This window comes from Mus caroli, unplaced genomic scaffold (genome assembly GCF_978045245.1).
Source record: "Mus caroli unplaced genomic scaffold, Mus_caroli_1 scaffold_10, whole genome shotgun sequence".
In the NCBI taxonomy this organism is placed as follows: Eukaryota; Metazoa; Chordata; class Mammalia; order Rodentia; family Muridae; genus Mus; species Mus caroli.
In genome coordinates, this window is record NW_028227265.1 from 68,854,317 (window position 1) to 68,872,962 (window position 18,646).

Sequence of the window (18,646 nt, forward strand, 5' to 3'; positions counted from 1 at the left end):
CAAAACAAAACAAAAAACTATGGCAATGAGTTTGAAATCCTCTAATTCCAGAGGTCCAAACAAGAATGGGAGAATTTAAGACCAGTAGGAGCTACAGAAGGAAAATATCAATATCAATATCATTACTAGGAATAAAAATGCAAAAGGAAGATGTGCAGACAGAGTCAATCGGGGAAAATAATTCATTTAATATTCAATAAGGAAAACAATGAGAAAAACATGCAAGAATAAAAAACACATTTGAAGTGGTGTCTTAAGATCCATTTAAAAGAAAATCCAGAGACAAGGAAGGTCTCCAGAACTTCCCCCAAAGGATACAGATTCTCACACACAAGGCACAGCATGATGAACGCACACACAATCTTTCAAGAAAATCAACCAAGTTGGGCGTGGTGGCACACACCTTTAATCCCAGCACTTGGGAAGCAGAGGCAGGAGGATTTCTGAGTTCAAGGCCAGCCTGGTCTACAGAGTGAGTTCCAGGACAGTCAGGGCTACACAGAGAAACCCTGTCTCGAAAAACAAAACAAAACAAAAAAACAAAAAAACAAAATTCTTAATTCAATTCTTAATATCGAAAAACAAATGAATCTTATCTTCTAATTCTATAGAAAAACAATCTCCTATACAAAAATTTATATCCAAATTACCATTAATTAGAGAAATAAGTCAACCACAGACATGCAAAATCTCAAAAAAAAAAAAAAAAAATAGCTTCCATACATCTATTTCTTTATTCTGTCATAGCCAAAGAATCAATCCAGAAAGAAGGGCATGGAAGAGTAAGTGGGAGAGCTGCTGTTTGGGGGTGGAGGGTGGTGGTGGGGGAACATCGGGTATCTGAGTGAGCAGAACATAATCAGTGGGAGACCTGTGTAGGGACACAGGGACATTGGGTATCTGAGAAAGCAGGACAAAACCGAAAGACAAGAGCTGCAGGTTTTAGTCACACACAAGTTCCTGCCTGGCATAGAGGCTCACACTGTAATCCCAGTTCTCAGGATGCTAACATCTGAGCATCACTGAGAGTCTGGAGCCAGCTTGGGCTATACAATGAGCAAAACTGTGAGACCTGTGCAAAAAAACAAAAAGGCTCTAGTGAGCATACCTGTGACTTTATGTCTCGATGAAGAATTTTTCTATCATGTACATGCTTCAGAGCCAAACATATCTGCACAAACCAGTCCAAAATCTAGAGAAAAAACATTGGATTAAAAATGTTTAAGATACAATTTCTTTGTATTTTCAGAAACTAACACTAGTAGGTATTCAAGCCAACTGACAACGGAAATGGATAAAACATATACTAAAGAATGTCACACACAGCAAAATAAATATGGAAAGAAATCTTAAGAATGAAAATTAAAATAACTTATAATTTCTATTAGATTGGTAATAGGCAGATAAGTTTGTTGGGCTTATTTTTTTTCTATAATTTTTCAATATACATAGAAGTTACAAAAGGAAAATTATCAGGATAGAAATTTAGAATACATCTGTCATATATCTCTAAACACATTTACCACATATAAACATTCTCTTGAATTATCATTTAGAAGTAAAACAACTTAATTTCTACCTCACTCTTCAGACCAAATAATTCCAATTAGACAGTATTTTAACGTATAGAGATCAAATAAAATATGGGTCAATTTTTAAAACACAACAAAGAAAATATCACCCTCTCCAAAGTCTCAAGGTAACTTTGCTAAATAAAATTTAAAACATCTTCATAGCAAAATATAGAGTCACATTTAATAAAAATTTGAGAAAATGCTTAAATGTAATTGATAATTTGCTAATCTCCAACATGCAAAAGTTCTTTTACATCTCTGGGGAAATGCTGGTAGCTAAAACAAGAGGTGACAGATGATACAAAGGAAAAAAGGACAATAAACACAGAGGAAATACTAATTTAAACAATCTAATGTCCTTTAGTGGGACTGAGAAATTGTATGGTGACAACTGTGTACTATGAAGCCACTGAGGACAAAGTCTGTATGTATGGAGCTAAACATTATGAACTCAACACAAGAAGTTGTAGAATAGTATATACATTGTACTATTTTTTAAAAAGCACAGGTTTCTATCAAATCTTAACTGCATATAATTATGCATTTGACCTTATAGTGTGTGTGTGCCTGTATGGGTACAAGAAAGACAGAAGGAATGAGGAATGAGGGAAGAGAAGGAAACCAGTATGTAGGGCTTAACATTATACAAGTAGTCGACAGAAGATAATAAAAGGTAACAAGCAGCACCTGCTATCCCTCTTTTAGTATTCTTAAGGAATAATAGTACAGTTAAAGTCATATAAAATTAATTTTAAAATAATTTCCCTGACAGAACATTTCCCTCACTTGAGGTGGCAACAGAAGGCTCACTTGTTCCAGGCCAGACATAACACTAAAAACATTTCCAGGAGCACAAACTCTGCAGCCAGTCCCACAGTTCCCAGAGGAGGCTCCACTCTAAGGCGCTCTAGCATGCCCAGGATCTTAGGATCAGGAGTGAGTAGGACAGAACATCTGTTCCAACACCACCAGGAGTAACTGGGACCAGCAGGATCCAGGGACTCAGGAATCCTGCACAACCAGTGGCTTGGGTTCCTCATGGTCTGCCCAGGTTTACCTTGGGTGCAAACTCTGCAGCCAGTCCCACAGCTCCCAGAAGAAGCTCCACTCCCAGGGGCTCTCACACACCCAAGATCCCAGGATCCCAGGATCCCAGGAGCTTGGTCACACCAGGATCTCAGGGTCCCAGAGGCAACGTGACTCCCAGGAACTCTAATACACCCAGAATCTCAGGATCACAGAGAAAGCTGGACTATGAGGAGTTCTGACATAACCAGGATTACAGGAAGGACAGGCTCCAGTCAGATATAGCAAGGGCAGGGAGCAGATGGCAAGCATAAGAACATAAGGAACAGAAACCAAGGATACTTGGCATCATCAGAACCCAATTCTCCCACCACAAGTAGTGCTGGATACACCATCACATGGGAAAATCAAGACTCAGATCTAAAATCACTTCTCTTGATGATGATAGAGGATTTTAAGAAGGACATAAGTAACACCCTTAAAGAAATACAGGAGAACACAGGTAAACAGGTAGAAGGCCTTAAAGAAGAAACACAAAAATCCCTCAAAGAATTATAGGAAAGACAATCAAATGTAAAAACTGAAACAGAAACAATACAGAAATCACAAAGGGAGACAACACTGGAGTTAGAAATTCTAGGAAAGAGATCAGGAGTGATAGATGCAAGCATCACCAACAGAATACAAGAGACAGAAGAGAGAATCTCAGGTACATTAGATACCATAGAAAATAATGACACAACAGTCAAAGAAAATGCAAAATGCAAAAAGCTCTTAATCCAAAACATCTAGGAAATCCAGGATAGAGTGAGAAATCCAAACCTAAGGATAATAGGTATAGAAGAGAGCAAAGATTCCCAACTTAAAAGGCCAGTAAATATCTTCAACAAAATTATAGAAGAAAACTTTCCTAACCTAAAGAAAGAGATGCCCATGAACAAACATACAAGAAGCCTACAGAACTCCAAACAGACTGGACCAGAAAAGAAATTCCTCCTGTCACATGATTAAAAAAAAACACCAAATGCATTAAATAAAGAACATTAAAAGCAGTAAGGGAAAAAGGGCAACATATAAAGGCAGACCTATCAGAATTACACCAGACTTCTCACCAGAGACTATGAAAGCCAGAAGATCCTGGGCAGATATTGTACAGACCCTAAGAGAACACAAATGCCAGGCCAGGCTACTATACCCAGCAATACTCTCAATTACCATAGATGGAGAAACCAAAGTATTCCATGACAAAACCAAATTCACACAATATCTTTCCACGAATCCAGCCCTTCAAATGATAATAAAGGGAAAACACTAACACAAGGAGGGAAACTACACCCTAGAAAAAGCAAGAAAATAATCTTTCAACAAACCTAAAAGATAGCCACACAAACATAATTCCACCTCTTACAACAAAAGTAAGAGGAAGCAATAATCACTATTCCTTAATATCTCTTAACATTTGTGGACTCAATTCCCCAATAAAAAGACCTAGATTAACAGACTGGATACATAAACAGGACCCAACATTTTGCTGCATGCAGGAAAAGCACCTCAGTGTCAAAGACAAACACTACCTCAGAGTAAAAGGCTGAAAAAAACGTTTCCAAGCAAATGGTCCCAAGAAACAAGCCAGAGTAGCCATTCTAATATCAAATAAAATTGACTTTCAACCAAAAGTTATCAAAAAAAGATATGGAAGGACACTTTATACTGGTCAAAGAGAAAAATCTACCAAGATGAACTCTAAATTCTGAGCATCTATGTTTCAAATGCAAGGGCACCCATATTCATAAAAGAAACTTTACTAAAGCTCAAAGCAAACATCACACTCTGCACAATAATAGTAGGAGACGACAACACCCCAATCTCAGTAATGCACAGATCATGGAAACAGAAACTAAACAGAGACACAGTGAAACTAACAGAAGGTATGAACCAAATGGATCTAACGTATATATGGAACATTTCATCCTAAAGCAAAAGGATATACCTTCTTCTTAGCACCTCATGGTACCTTCTCCACAATTGACCATATAATTGGTCACAAAACAGGCCTCAATAGATACAAGAAGATTGAAATAATCCCATGCACCCTATCAGATTACCACGGACTAAGGTTGGGCTTAAATTCCAACAAAAACTGTAGTCTCCCCTCCCCCAGCCTGAAACCTGCTTGCTCAGGGGTGGAGCTTCCTGCTCATTTGTTCTGCCACGCCCACTGCTGGACCGTGCCGCTTTGCTGTTTGGAGCCACACACATGCTCACCCTGCTACTGGACCCCGAGATCATTTGGTGGGAATCGGGTCCCCTCCCCCTTCCTTCATAACTGAGTGTCAGAACAAGTAAAATTGAGCTTTGATCAGAGTGATTTTGACTTGGCTCCGTTTCTTTCTTCTGCCCCGTCTAGTTCCTCTCTTTCAGCCCGAGTTGGTTCCTTGCAAGCTGCTGGTCGGCCGCAACAAAAAACAATGGAAGGTACACATGCACATGGAAACTGAACAACACTCTACTCAATAACTTGGGTCAAGGAAGAAATAAAGAAAGAAATTGAAGACTTTTTAGAATTTAATGAAAATGAAAGCGCATCATACCAAAACCTATGGGACAGGATGAAAGCAGTGGTAAGAAGAAAATTCATAGCTCTACGTGCCTCTAAAAAGAAACTGGAGAGAGCTTATACTAGCAGCTTGATAGCACAGCTGAAAACTTTAGAAAAAGAAGAAGCAAATACACCCAAGAAATAATCAAACTCAGGGCTGAAATCAAGGAAATAAAAACATAAAGAACTATATAAAGAATCAACAAAACCAGGAGCTAGTTCTTTGAGAAAATCAACAAGATAGATAAACCCTTAGCCAGACTAACCAGAGGGCACATAGATAGTATAGAAATTAATAAAATCAGAAATGAAAAGGGAGACGTAACAATGGAAACTGTGGAAATCCAAAATATCATCAAATCCTACTACAAAAGTTTATACTCAACTAAAATGGAAAACCTGGATGAAATGGACAATTTTCTAGACACATACAAGGTGCCAAAGTTAAAACAGTATCAGACAAACCATCTAAACAGTCCCATAACCCTTAGAAAAATAGAAGCAGTCATTAACAGTTTCCCAACCAAAAAAAGCCCAGGACCAGATGGGTTTAGTGGAGAATTCTATCAGACCTTTAAAGAAGACCTAATACCAATACTCTTCAAACTATTCCACAAAATAGAAACAGAAAGAACACTACCCAATTCGTTCTATGAAGTCACAACTATGCTTCACACAAACTACACAAAGACCCAACAAAGAATCAATCTCCCTTATGAACTTTGATGCAAAAAAACTCAATAAAATTCTTGACAACTGAATCCAAGAACACATCAAAACGATCATTCACCACGATCAAGTAGGCTTCACAAGGATGCAGGGATAGGTCAATATACCGAAATCCATCAATGTAATATAATATATAAACAAGCTCAAAGGAAAAAAAAAACCCACATGATCATTTCATTAGATGCTAAAAAAAGCATTTAACAAAATTCAGCATCCCTTAATGTTAAAAGTCTTGGAAAGATCAGGAATCCAAAGCCCATACCTAAACCAGTAAAGTAGTAGTCAACATCAAGCTAAATGGAGACAAACTTGAAGCAATCCCCACTAAAATCAGGGACTAGACAAGGCTGGCCACTCTCTCCCTATCTATTCAATATGGTACTCAAAGTTCTAGCTAGGGCAATTAGACAACAAAAGGAGATCAAAGGGATATAAATCGGAAAGGAAGAAGTCAAAATATCACTATTTGCAGATGATATAATTGTATACTTAAATGATGCCAGAAATTCCACTAGAGAACTCCTAAAGCTGATAAACAACTTCAGCAAAGTGGATGGATATAAAAATGAACTCAAACAAATCAGTAGCTTTCCTCTACTCAAAGGATAAACAGGCTGAGAAAGATATTATGGAAACAACATCCTTCACAATAGTCACAAATAATACTACATACCTTGGTGTGACTCTAACCAAGCAAGTGAAAGATCTGTATGGTAAGAACTTCAAGTCTCTGAAGAAAGAAATTGAAGAATATCTCAGAAGATGGAAAGATCTCCCATGCTCATGGATTGGCAGGATTAATAGAGTAAAAATGGCCATCCTACTGAAATCAATCTACAGGTTCAATGCAATCCCCATCAAAATTCCAAATCAATTCTTCATAGAGTTAGAAAGAGCAATTTGCAAATTCATTTGGAATAACAAAAAACTCAGGATAGCAAAAACTATTCTCAACAATAAAAGAACTTCTGGGGGAATCACTATCCCTGACCTCAAGCTGTATTACAGAGCAATTGTGATAAAACTGTATGGTATTGGTACAGAGACAGGCAGGAAGATCTATGGAATAGAATTGAAGACCCAGAAATGAACCCACACAACTACGGTCACTTAATCTTTGACAAAGGAGCTAAAACTATCCAGTGGAAATAAGACAGCATTTTAAACAAATTGTGCTAGTTCAACTGGCCAGTCAGCATGTAGAAAAGTGCAAATTGACCCATTCTTATCTCTTTGTACAAAGCTCAAGTCCAAGAGGATCAAGGACCTCCACATAAAACCAGAGACACTGAAACTTATAGAGGAGAAAGTGGGGAAGAGCCTCCAACAAATGGGCACAGGGGAAAAATTCCTGAAAAGAACACCAATGACTTATGCACTAAGATCAACAATAGACAAATGTGACCTCATAAAATTGCAAAGCTTCTGTAAGGCAAAGGACACTGTCAATAGGACAAAAAAGGCAACTAACAGATTGGGAAAAGATCTTTACCAACCCTACATTCGATAGAGGACAATATCCTATATATACAAGAACTCAAGACGTTAAGACTCCAGGAAATCATATAACCCTATTAAAAAATGGGGTATAGAGCTAAACAATTATTTTCAACTGAGGATTATTGAATGACTGAGAAGCACCTAAAGAAATGTTCAACATCTTTAGTCATCAGGGAAATGCAAATCAAAACAACCCTGACACTCCACCTTACACCAGTCAGAATGGCTAAAATCAAAAACTCAGGTGACAGCAGATGCTGGTGAGCATGTGAAGAAAGAGGCACACTCCTCCATTGCTGGTGGGATTGCAAGCTGGGCCAACCATTCTGGAAATCAGTTTGGCAGTTCCTCAAAAAACTGGACATAGCACTACCTGAGGACCGAGCTATACTACTCCTGGGCATATACCAAAAAGATGCTCTAACATATAACAATGACACATGCTCCACTACTTTCATAGCAGCCTTATTTATAATAGCCAGCAGCTGTAAAGAACCCAGATGTCCTTCAGCAGAGGAATGGATACAGAAAATGTGGTACATTTACATGATGGAGTACTACTCAGCTATTAAAAACAATGAATTCATGAAATTCTTAGGCAAATGGATGGAACTAGAAAATATCCTCTTGAGTGAGGTAATCCAATCACAACAGAACACCTATGGTATGTACTCACTGATAAGTGAATATGAACCTCCAAACTCCAAACAACCAAGATACAAATATTCACAAACCACATGAAACTCAAGAAGGAAGACCAAAGTGTGGGTGCTTTGATCCTTCTTAGGAGAACAAAATACTCACAGGAGCAAATATGGAGATAAAGTGAAGAGCAGAAATTGAAAGAAAGGCCATCCCTGAGACTGTCCCACCTGGGGATTCATTCCATATATAGTTACCAAACCCAGACACTAGTGTGGATGCATGGTAAAAGGAGCCTGATATGGCTGTCTCCTGAGAGGCCTTGCCAGAGACTTACAAATAAAGAGGAGGATGCTCATGCAGGGTCCCCAATAGAGGAGTTAGAGAAGGAGTTGAAGGGGACTGCAACCCCACAGGAAGAACAACAATATCAACCAAACAGACTCCCAAGACCTTCCAGGGGCTAAGCCATCAACAAAGGAGCACACATGGCTCCAGCTGCATAAGTTGCAGAGGGCGGCCTTGCCATGCATCAGTGAGAGGAGAGGTCCTTGGTCCTATGAAGGCTTGATAGATGCCCCAGTGTAGGGGAACTGAGGGCGGGGAAGTGGGGGGCGGAGGTGAGTGGAGGATTACCCTCATAGAAGCAGGGTGAGGGAGGATAGGATAGGGGGTTTCCTGGAGGGAGGGACGAGGGTGGGGGGTGGGGGGGGCCAGGAAAGGGGATAACATTTGAAATGTAAATAAAGAAAATATCCAAAAAAGTTTTTCCAAAAATAATTAAAAACAAATACTAGGGCTTAGTGGCTATGAGCACGGACTGCTCTTCTGAAGGTCCTGAGTTCAAGTCCCAGCAACCACAGGGAGGTTCACAACCCTCTGTAATGAGATTTGACGCCCTCTTCTGGTGCATCTGAAGACAGCTACAATGTACTTACATATACTAAATAAATATTTAGAAAAACAAAAACAAAAACATACTAAATCTAAATAAAACCTGCTTATTTTTTTTTGATATTTACTGAGTAAGAATAGCATAAAATTCAAAATACTTCTCAGTAATGACATAAGCATTTTGAGTAGAGAAAAATGACTTCAAGAGTACAGAGTAGTGGAGACCCACCAACAGCTGCAATGAAGTGTGTATCTAAGTGAGGCGATGTATGCAGAAACAGCATGGAGGGTCAGAGAGAAGCACAGCTGAAGAGAAGGCTGAGTGCAGTCCACCCACTGTGAGAGCTAGAAGGACAGAAACCATGCCAGCATCACTTCACTTCACAGGCTTCTCCTGTTACCGTGGTTCTCATATCTGTTCTTCTTGATACACATATACTCAGCAATGTCAGATATGTGCAAGAGCTAGCTTTGCAAAGGTACTAAGAGAGCTCATAAATTAGGGGTCAGGAAATTGATTCTGAAAAGAGACTGGTCAGTGGTGGCACACACCTTTTACCCTAGCCTTCAAGAGACAGGCAGGTGGCTCTCTGAAATTTGAGGCCAGAGGGTCTACAAAGTGAGTTTCAGTACTGTCAGGGCTACACAGGAAATAGCTGTCTCAAGAAACAAAACAACAACAACAACAACAAAAATAGGAAAGAGGGGGCATAGAATACACAGTTTAGGCTTAGCAGCCATATGGTCTCTTACCTCAACTTTATAAGTAATAAAGCAAGTATAAGTTATTTGCAAGCAAATAGATTTAACTATGCTGGAATGCTACTTCATTTACAAACAAAGATAGAGGGCTCAACTGGGGCTATAAAGAGGGTTGGAGAGAACAAGCCAGTAACTTACTAATTCCAGAGGGTGATGCTCTAGTCTTAAAGATACAGAAGAGCCAACCCAGCCACCAGATAACGAAGAGCCAAAAGGTGAATACATACACCAAACTAAGCAGCAATCTGAGAGACAGAGCAGCAGGGAAAAGGCCTTTCTGTTTCTGAGCTCTTCATAGTGGGACTTTTTAAAAAGATAAACTTCGAAGTTAAATGCAAATAGGTTCAAAACCTACTATAAGATTTGGGGAAAGTTATTTAAGCTCTCTTAGATTCCTTATCTATTAAATAAGAAAAAGTATCTAGTCACTGTAGCCTCCCCCAGCCAGAAGCTGGTACAAACCTTGTCGCCACTGAGGTGGGGCCACCTGCGGTGCAGCTTTCTGACTTGGCTGGCTCCTTTTTGAAGTGACAACTGCCCTGCTGCCTCAGCTACCTGCTGAGAGGCTGAACCTGTCTTCCCGAGATGTTCCTGAGGTAGCTGACTACCTGTGGAACTGGCAGACTAGTGCTGACAACTTGACAACAATACATCAAGAAGCCTGGCGACAGAGTGCTGACAGAATGGCTCCAGGCACCAAGAGTGGACTGGGGGGCGGGGGCGGGGGGGGGATGGGCCTTTCCCCTTATAAGCACGGTCTCTTAATAAACATTGAGCCTTGAACAGGGAATCATCTTGGCTCCATTAATCTCTCCCGCCTTCTAAGTCTTTTTCAGCCCCAGCCTGCCTTCCAGGTGTACCTGGTTCATATAGGCCGCGGGCCGGTATACAACAAGTCATAAAGAGTTAAAAGAACAAATACCACCCTTCATCCTCCTATACAAAAACATGCAAGAAACTGAAATTGGGTGGTAAAGAGAAATGCGTCAGAAAAAAGACAGAAAAGAGCAAAGATAATCAGCTATGTAAAAAATGTAAAGAATTGATTGGCGGTAGGCACACAGCAGGAGGAGCTGAGGTCAGTATTGGAGCCTGAAGCAAACATCTCAGGGCTCAGCAAAGCCTCAGTGAGTTACCTCAAAGAGGCAAAGCCCGAGAGTCCTGACCCAGACGCTCCCTTGCTGCTGCACTTGTTGCTGCGGGTTTCTAAGTGCTCACTGAGCAATGCAATCACAATGCATAAGAATAGTGGTGGTTTCCCAAAAAGCAATGTCACTCAGATTAATGACTTATTGAAGATTTCTGAGAAAAATTAAATACATGTGTGGGTAAAACATTAGGTCAAGGTACATAAAAGTACAATGAATGGTCAGGATCTTTTGCCAGCTGCTTTGTACCAGAAAACCTAGAGTACAACACACACATGAAAAACATATTCTTAGTTACTTAATCAACGGTCTGCTAGTGTCAGAGAGTAAGAACAAAACGAGGCAGGTTACTAAGGGCTCACTAGTTTCACCTACAGGAGGCAGGCTAATAACCAAAGTTACTGGATTTCAGTGGCCATTGTTAACCTTGAGTGTCTGTGTCCACTGTGAAACCTGACTGCCCTGGTCTTATAACTATAAATTTGCTGATGAGCTTCGGTGTGCACCTTAAGGACTTAGTGCTATGTAGCATGTAGATTGAATAGATTCTTCTTTTTCTGCTGTTTTAAGAAAAGTAAAGATCTCTGAGCTAATGTTCTCTAGTTGACTACTTATTTATTTTATGATGAAACAATATAAGAATAGGTCGATGGTTAACTGTCTTAGATGAATTTAAGAGTTGTATTATATAGGAATAATATGATGTCTATCTCCTTTCTTGTAACTGAAAACTGCTACCTGCCAGTACAAGCAATACTGGCTTTTTAAGTATTTTGGCTTGCTTAAATTCTATTCTGTTAAACTGTAATAGAAAAACTACTACTTTAGAACACAGATGTATTGTGGGAAGAACCCACATGGGAAACTGAGTAAACAGGTATGGGACTTTGGATAACTTGTTTTTTAAAAAAAAAAAAAAAAAAAAATGAGCCTTGCCAGGCAGTGCTGGTACACGCCTTTAATCCCAGCACTTGGGAGGCAGAGGCAGGGGGATTTCTGAGTTTGAGGCCAGCCTGGTCTACAGAGTGAGTTCCAGGACAGCCAGGGCTACACAGAGAAACCCTGTCTCAAACAAAACAAAACAAAAAAAACCTTGCAGTCATTGCGTATAACTGAAACTCAAAAGTAAGAATTAATTGCAGTGTGATATTTTTTCCATGCATAGGGGATTTCATTAAAGGTACATAAGGACTAAGAGAAAATAAAGTTGTTGGGCCCACATCTCCTTGGATTGCTGAACACACTGCTGGAGCTGGTCCAACTGTTGGGACTTGAGCTGAACTTTAAATAACAAAAGTAGAATAATAAGGTAGTTGAGGAAAGATGTTACATAATAATCAAGAAAAAATACAACAAAGAGGAGAAAGTAGATGTACAAATACAAATTCCAACAACAGAAAATCCATAAATATCTGCTAAAATAAATGACAAGAGATTATGAAAAAAATATCTAAAAATAAGGCTGCTTTGGTAAGGTGGGCCATACTTTGGAGTCCTCAGTAGTCAAATCAGATTTCAAACAATGGCAAAGGAAAGGCTTCCAGATGTAGAGTTATTTAGCAGGGCTATATCCCTGGAAGATATGGTCAAGTCAGACTGACAGGACAGAGAATAATCAACCAGTAATAATGAATAATTAAGTTACATATGCATAAGCATATGCACGTGCACACACCTACATATACATGTGGGATGTAGTTTATACCATACATACAAGAATATATTATTGTAGGAAATGAGACAGAGAACTAAACAAAGATGGAAGCTAATTAGAGATGTGACTAAAATATAAGATCTAATACCAGCTTGCCCTAGCAATTATCATTAGCATCCATAGATAAGAATGAATATATCCAGCTGGGTGTGGTGGCACAAGTCTACAGTCTGAGCACTCAAATGGTAGAAGTGGGATGATTGGCAGTCCCAGGCCAGCCTGGGCTATGTGAGCCTCTATCCCCTGCTCCACTCCCTATCCCTCCCCCTGACCCCCACTTCCCCAAATGAATACCTACAGAATCACACTTTGAGTAACCGGGTAGGAATCAAGCTCCTCCACCATAACTCACCTGGTCTTCCTGAAACAGAGTGCCCTTCTGAGCATTTATTCGTTTGAACAAATCGCCTCCTTCACAGTAATCCATTACTATGTAGAGAGAGCCATTTTCTACAAAATATAAACATTAAATTCCATTTTAAAATGTTGCATCAAAAGCACAGTGAAATTAAGTTAAAGACTTGCTTAAAAAGTATCAGCTAAACAAAGAGTACACCATCTTCAAAACGTTAGGGCGTAAGGTCTAGGTACTCTGCCTCGACGGGTTATACAATGCCTTAAGATTCATGCAACTCTGTTATTGACCACTTCCCCACAAGAACACACCATCTGAGTAGAGAACTGTTCATACTGACCTTATTGACCTTAATACATTGAGAGTATAAATAAAATACAGGACAATATACTTCCGTTCAATTTCCTTAAATGTTCTATATGTAGAGAAAAGGCATGAGCAGACTGCTCCCAGCTTGCTAGCTGCTAGGCACCTAAGGATATCTGAGAATCCCAGCACACTGGAACAAAAGAGAACGCACACTTTCTCTTCTGCAAACCTGAAGAAGTGGCCTTCACCATCCTTTTCTTATGAGAAAGTAACTTTGTTTATAGTTTAATTAAGCAACACATCTAAGAGTTGACTGCAAACAGATTTCTCAGTCTGCAAGGACGTTTGGGTCATCTGGAACCAAGATAAGCTATTGCTAGGTAAATAGCACCTGGTGAGGAGAAAACATGGGAATCTTTATTCTGCCTTCTGTATAAAACATGCTGAAACTCTGAATAAAGTGTGCACTGGCTGACTTGGCTGTGTACCCCCTGTCCTGGTTAAGGCTACACTCATGTAGGACACCATTGATGCACTCGATGTTGACAGTTATATATAAAATCATGTTTTCCCACCAATTTTCAGAGCCCATATCTTCTATTTGAAATGATCACTAGGTTTTAGCTTTGAACTACTCACTTGAATTAATTATTCACTAAACACAAACACAACAATAAATGCTATAATGAACTCTAACAATTCAAAAATCAAATAGACAGTCTCTACCTCCAATCTTGGAGTTTCTTTTTATTCTATGCAAACAAACAAATAAATAAACTGCATATTTGTTAATGGCATGAAGATGGTACAGAGCCATAATAATTTTCATATTCTTTGTATTTTTATATCTTTATGCATGGAGAAATGTCTAGAAAACAATCATTCCTTCTACCACCAACTTTTTTTCACAAAAGAAGAGTGGTCAATCTCACAAGTCCCATTTGCTGAACAATGACTAAGGAGACTATCACACCGGGAAGGTGGTGCTCCTACTCCTCATGGCCTTAGGATATGCACAAAGGCTATATTTCTAGAAATGCTCATTTCTCTCATTTTGTGGTGGCATTCTTATTGGGGGTTCTTATATGCTCTTGTGATATACTGCCTAGAGACTAGAAACTTACCTAGATTAAACCAATTAGGAATCTGTATGATGCCAGGTAGTAGTGGCACATACCTTTAATCCCAGCACTTGGGAGGCAGAGGCAGGCAGATTTCTGAGTCTGAGGTCAGCCTGGTCTACAGAGTGAGTTCTAGCACAGCCCGGGCTACACAGAGAAACCCTGTCTCAAAAAATAAAATAAAATAAAATAAAATAAAATAAAATAAAAATAAAAAGAATCTGTATGACTATGACTGGGATGAAGAGATAATTAAATATACATGCTAGAAATGACAAACAGAATGGGGCTGGAGAGAAGACTGAGTGGTTAAGCACTTGTAGAGACCTGAGTTTGGTTCCCAGCACCCACATGGTGGCTCACAATCATCGATAACTCCAGTTTCATGGGATATGACCTCCAAGTGGAGCACCAAATAGGCACCATTCACTACATTTAGACACACAGAGGCCAACACACACATAAAATAAAAATAAGCCTTGGGCTGGTGAGATGGCTCAGTGGTTAAGAGCACCCGACTGCTCTTCCAAAGGTCAAGAGTTCAAATCCCAGCAACCACATGGTGGCTAACAACCATCCGTAACGAGAACTGGCGCCCTCTTCTGGAGTGTCTGAAGATAGCTACATGTACTTACATATAATAAATAAATAAATCTTTAAAAAAAAAATAAGCCTTAAAAACAACACTATGAAAAAAATCTCTATATAATCCCCAAATTGCACATGGTGTGTTATCACTTATATACTTATTAATATGTAGACTATTTCTGGGAGGAAACAAAGAGCAGTAACGAGAGTTAACTCCAGGTAAAAAATGATGGCCTTTCAAAGATAGTTGAAAGCAAACCATCTATGTTGTGTAAGCTAAGTGTGGAACCAGGAGGCATGTTGGAGGCTAATCTGTATCAGGAGCTGCAAGATCTCGTATCAAAGCTGGAGATGTAACTTAGTGCAAGTGAGTGCTCAGAACATATAAAGCTCCAAGTCTGATCTCCAGTACTAGAGTATGGGGAAAGAGGGAGGTGGGAGTATGGGAGGTTCCATAGAACACAAAGACATCTGAGAATTGTTGGGGATGTAGCACATGAACTAGTTCTACTTTGTGCTACTCAGATACCTATTATTCACAAGTAAAATTTATCATTTCTTCTCTCCTTCCAATCTCCCCCACTTTTCCCTCCCATCCATCAACCCACTGCCTGCATGCTTGTCAAAGTCATTCTTTGCCAAGGCTGGCCTCGAACAATCCTCCTGCTCCTACCTCCCTAGTGCTAGTATTGCAGGCGTCTTGCACAACACCCAGCCAATACTTATTTAATATATAATTATCAGAATAGTATTTTCTATTAGAGACATAATGTATGTGCATTCGTCTAATATCGTATTTCCACCTGTCTGTCAGATTACTTTGCCCAAGACTACAGATACATAAAAACCCCATTATCACTAAGAGGCTCACAGGATTTTAAAGACTCTCTAAAACCCAAAGCAACTACTATAAGTTGATACAGTTTCAACGTCAAACAAGAAACCAAAACCAGGCAAGACAAGTGACAAAGACAAATGAGAGAACAGCTAAGGGCAGGACAGGGAAACCTGACTGGGATGTGACTCAGAAGGCTCAGTATAAGCACTGGGTGGCTAGTTCTAGCACTCTTTTCTTTACCACCTCTTAGTTTAGAAGACAAAATGCCCCAGAAGTTTTAATTTCTCTTTTCTACCAGTTTGGGGTGTGTATGTGTGCTCAGTATAAAAGACATACGTGTGTGTGTGTGTGTGTGTGTGTGTGTGCACATACATGCCTCACATTTATTATAAAGTTAAGTACAGTGTCTCCTAGAGTTCTGTGAGCTGCTGTAGCAAATTCATCAGATCTTAAAGGAGGTCATAGGAAAGTCCATTTGCAGCTTGTTAGCAGAAATTCAGAGGTCTGGACTTGCTGCTGGGTTTGAAGGACGGAAAGTGTCAGATGTGAACTGGATTAGAGGGCTTTGAGCTGCTATCCACTAAGTGATGCTTGTTTGCAACTGCAAAGTCTCCCACACCTTCTGAGTCACAGAGCAGGGGAAGAAGAAACAAGAACTTTGTTTGCCTACCACAGAATGTGCTGTGTAGGCACAGAAAACAGGATAGGAATAAACAGTGGGCTGTCAAACACGCAAACTCCTAGGGAGTTCAAACGAGGGGAACATGAGAGAAACTGAGAGCTTGTAGTTATATATGCCTACATGTTTCAAACGTTATAAGGAACAGGTACTACTTTAAAATAAAGTAGAACAAAAATGCATCAAAGCCACATTTAAAGAATAAGCCTCCCCTTGTAATCATTCCAATATCTGTAGGTAAAGACATAGTCTGTTACTATTCTAGGATGGACAGGAGAGGGACACATGAAGACTCACCCCTAGAAAAAACAGTGGCAGTTACTGGGTGCTGAGGTAGAAGTTTTCTTGAACGTTGTAATCACTGGTAAACTGCCCAAGATTCAATAAATAAACCCAGGCCCATGCACATGCAAGCAACCGTAATTAAGTCAGTGACTTATTGAAAGGTGGGGGTCTAGCCGGGCGTGGTGGCGCACGCCTTTAATCCCAGCACTCGAGAGTCAGAGGCAGGCGGATTTCTGAGTTCGAGGCCAGCCTGGTCTACAAAGTGAGTTCCAGGATAGCCAGGGCTATTCAGAGAAACCCTGTCTTGAAAAACCAAAAAAAAAAAAAAAAAAAAAAAAAAAAGAAAGAAAGAAAAAGAAAGGTGGGGGTGTGAGAGTAGGAAGAGGGAGTGTTAGAAGAACAAAGTGGCGTGCGTGTGAAATACAACTAAATTATATTATACATGGAGGAATTGACAAAATAAGGAAATTATTTTTAAAAGTCAGGATCAGAGTATTTTCTCAGCAGTAGTAAAAGATTAGTTATTGTTAATTTTGCCTTCCAAATTTGTGTACTCTGCTGCTTCTTTTTAAGTAATCACTAATAACAATGAGCCAGTATTAAGCTACAAGGGGACAGTTTGGTGTTGTAGAATCCAAAGTGAGTTCAAGACCACCCAGCCCCTTCCCCTCTGAAGGGACTTTCAGAAACATAGCGGTCAAAATGACTAAGTCTACAGCTGCTAAAACAAAATGAACTGTTCTCAGAAAAATAACCAGAACAAGATTAGCAGTTCCCAGAGAAATTCCCCTACCCTGCCCCACACTGAATTCTGAGAAAAAAACCACAAATGCCCTGACCTTGTCGATAGCTGTGACGTTAATAGCTGTGACATTAATAGCTGACCCATAAGTTCAAAATGTACTGCTGCCTTGCTGACCTAATCATAGTAACTCACCATAAGGGCAGGCAAAGTGAGTCACTAGGCCAAAGGTAGTCACCCTATAAAACCAAACAATGCCTGAAAAGGTTACTTGCCATACCAATGAGAATAAGCCAGCTAGCACTGTCGCCTAAATCTGCCCCTTACACGGTATAAAAAGTGTGTTCTTTGTTTGTTCTGGGTCTCTCTTCTGGCCTGCATGCTGAGAGGGGAGTCCCCAATGCATTGAATCGATAAAAAAACAACCTCTTGTGGTTTATAGCGATGGTGGTCTCTGTGGTCTTTGTGAGTGAGGGTCTTTAATGGACTCCAACAGTGTCAATTCTGTCCTAGAATCAAACTGCCACTTACATTTATATATATTAAAGAAACAACAAAAACAAAAATAAAAACAAAAAAAAATTTTTTTCCTGAAAATACATTCACAAAATAATTCCTTACAAGGAAAATATTCAAAAGTTACAAGTGTCTTATAGCTTATTTTAAACATTTGCAAAATAAATCTGACCTTCAAATGATTCTTTATATTGGACAATATTTGGATGCTTCATGTTTGCCAACACAGCAACTTCTCTCCTTGATTCTTGCCTTTCTTTATCAGACATCTTAAATGGGAAGAAAAAGTAAACTAGTAAAACCTCTAATAAGAAACTTGAAAGCCCACCAAGAAGAGAGTGGTTAAAAATAAGGTACAATAACCCACACACAGACACTCAAATCTGAAAGTTAGTTAAACAAGAAAGAAGTGAATCTGTAAGTGCAAGTCTTTTAGGGTGCCCAATCTAGAGTAAGTTACATGAAGGTAAGTATGCTTTTTTCATACTGCTACAGACCCATATCTGAAAGGACACAGATCCCTCAGAAACTAGTGGTCCTCAGTGGAATTACAGCTCTTTCTCATTAGGTTACGCATTTCTGTAATAAAATTGTCCCATCATAACCAGATTATTACGTGTGCAAC

General features: G+C 39.5%; 1 protein-coding gene across 9 annotated transcripts in view; it reads right to left on the reverse strand.

Annotated features, from left to right (window-relative positions):
• The window catches only part of Nek1 (NIMA related kinase 1), a 141,087-nt gene that overhangs the window by 115,924 nt on the left and 6,517 nt on the right, over nucleotides 1-18,646 (reverse strand). For all 9 annotated transcript variants that reach the window (XM_029480466.2, XM_029480469.2, XM_029480473.2 and 6 more), the window contains 3 exons: nucleotides 18,194-18,290; nucleotides 12,941-13,038; nucleotides 1,109-1,192 (listed from right to left, as the gene is read on the reverse strand). In XM_029480466.2, the coding sequence (XP_029336326.1) occupies nucleotides 1,109-1,192; nucleotides 12,941-13,038; nucleotides 18,194-18,290 (279 nt within the window). The remainder of the gene's footprint in view (nucleotides 1-1,108; nucleotides 1,193-12,940; nucleotides 13,039-18,193; nucleotides 18,291-18,646) is intronic.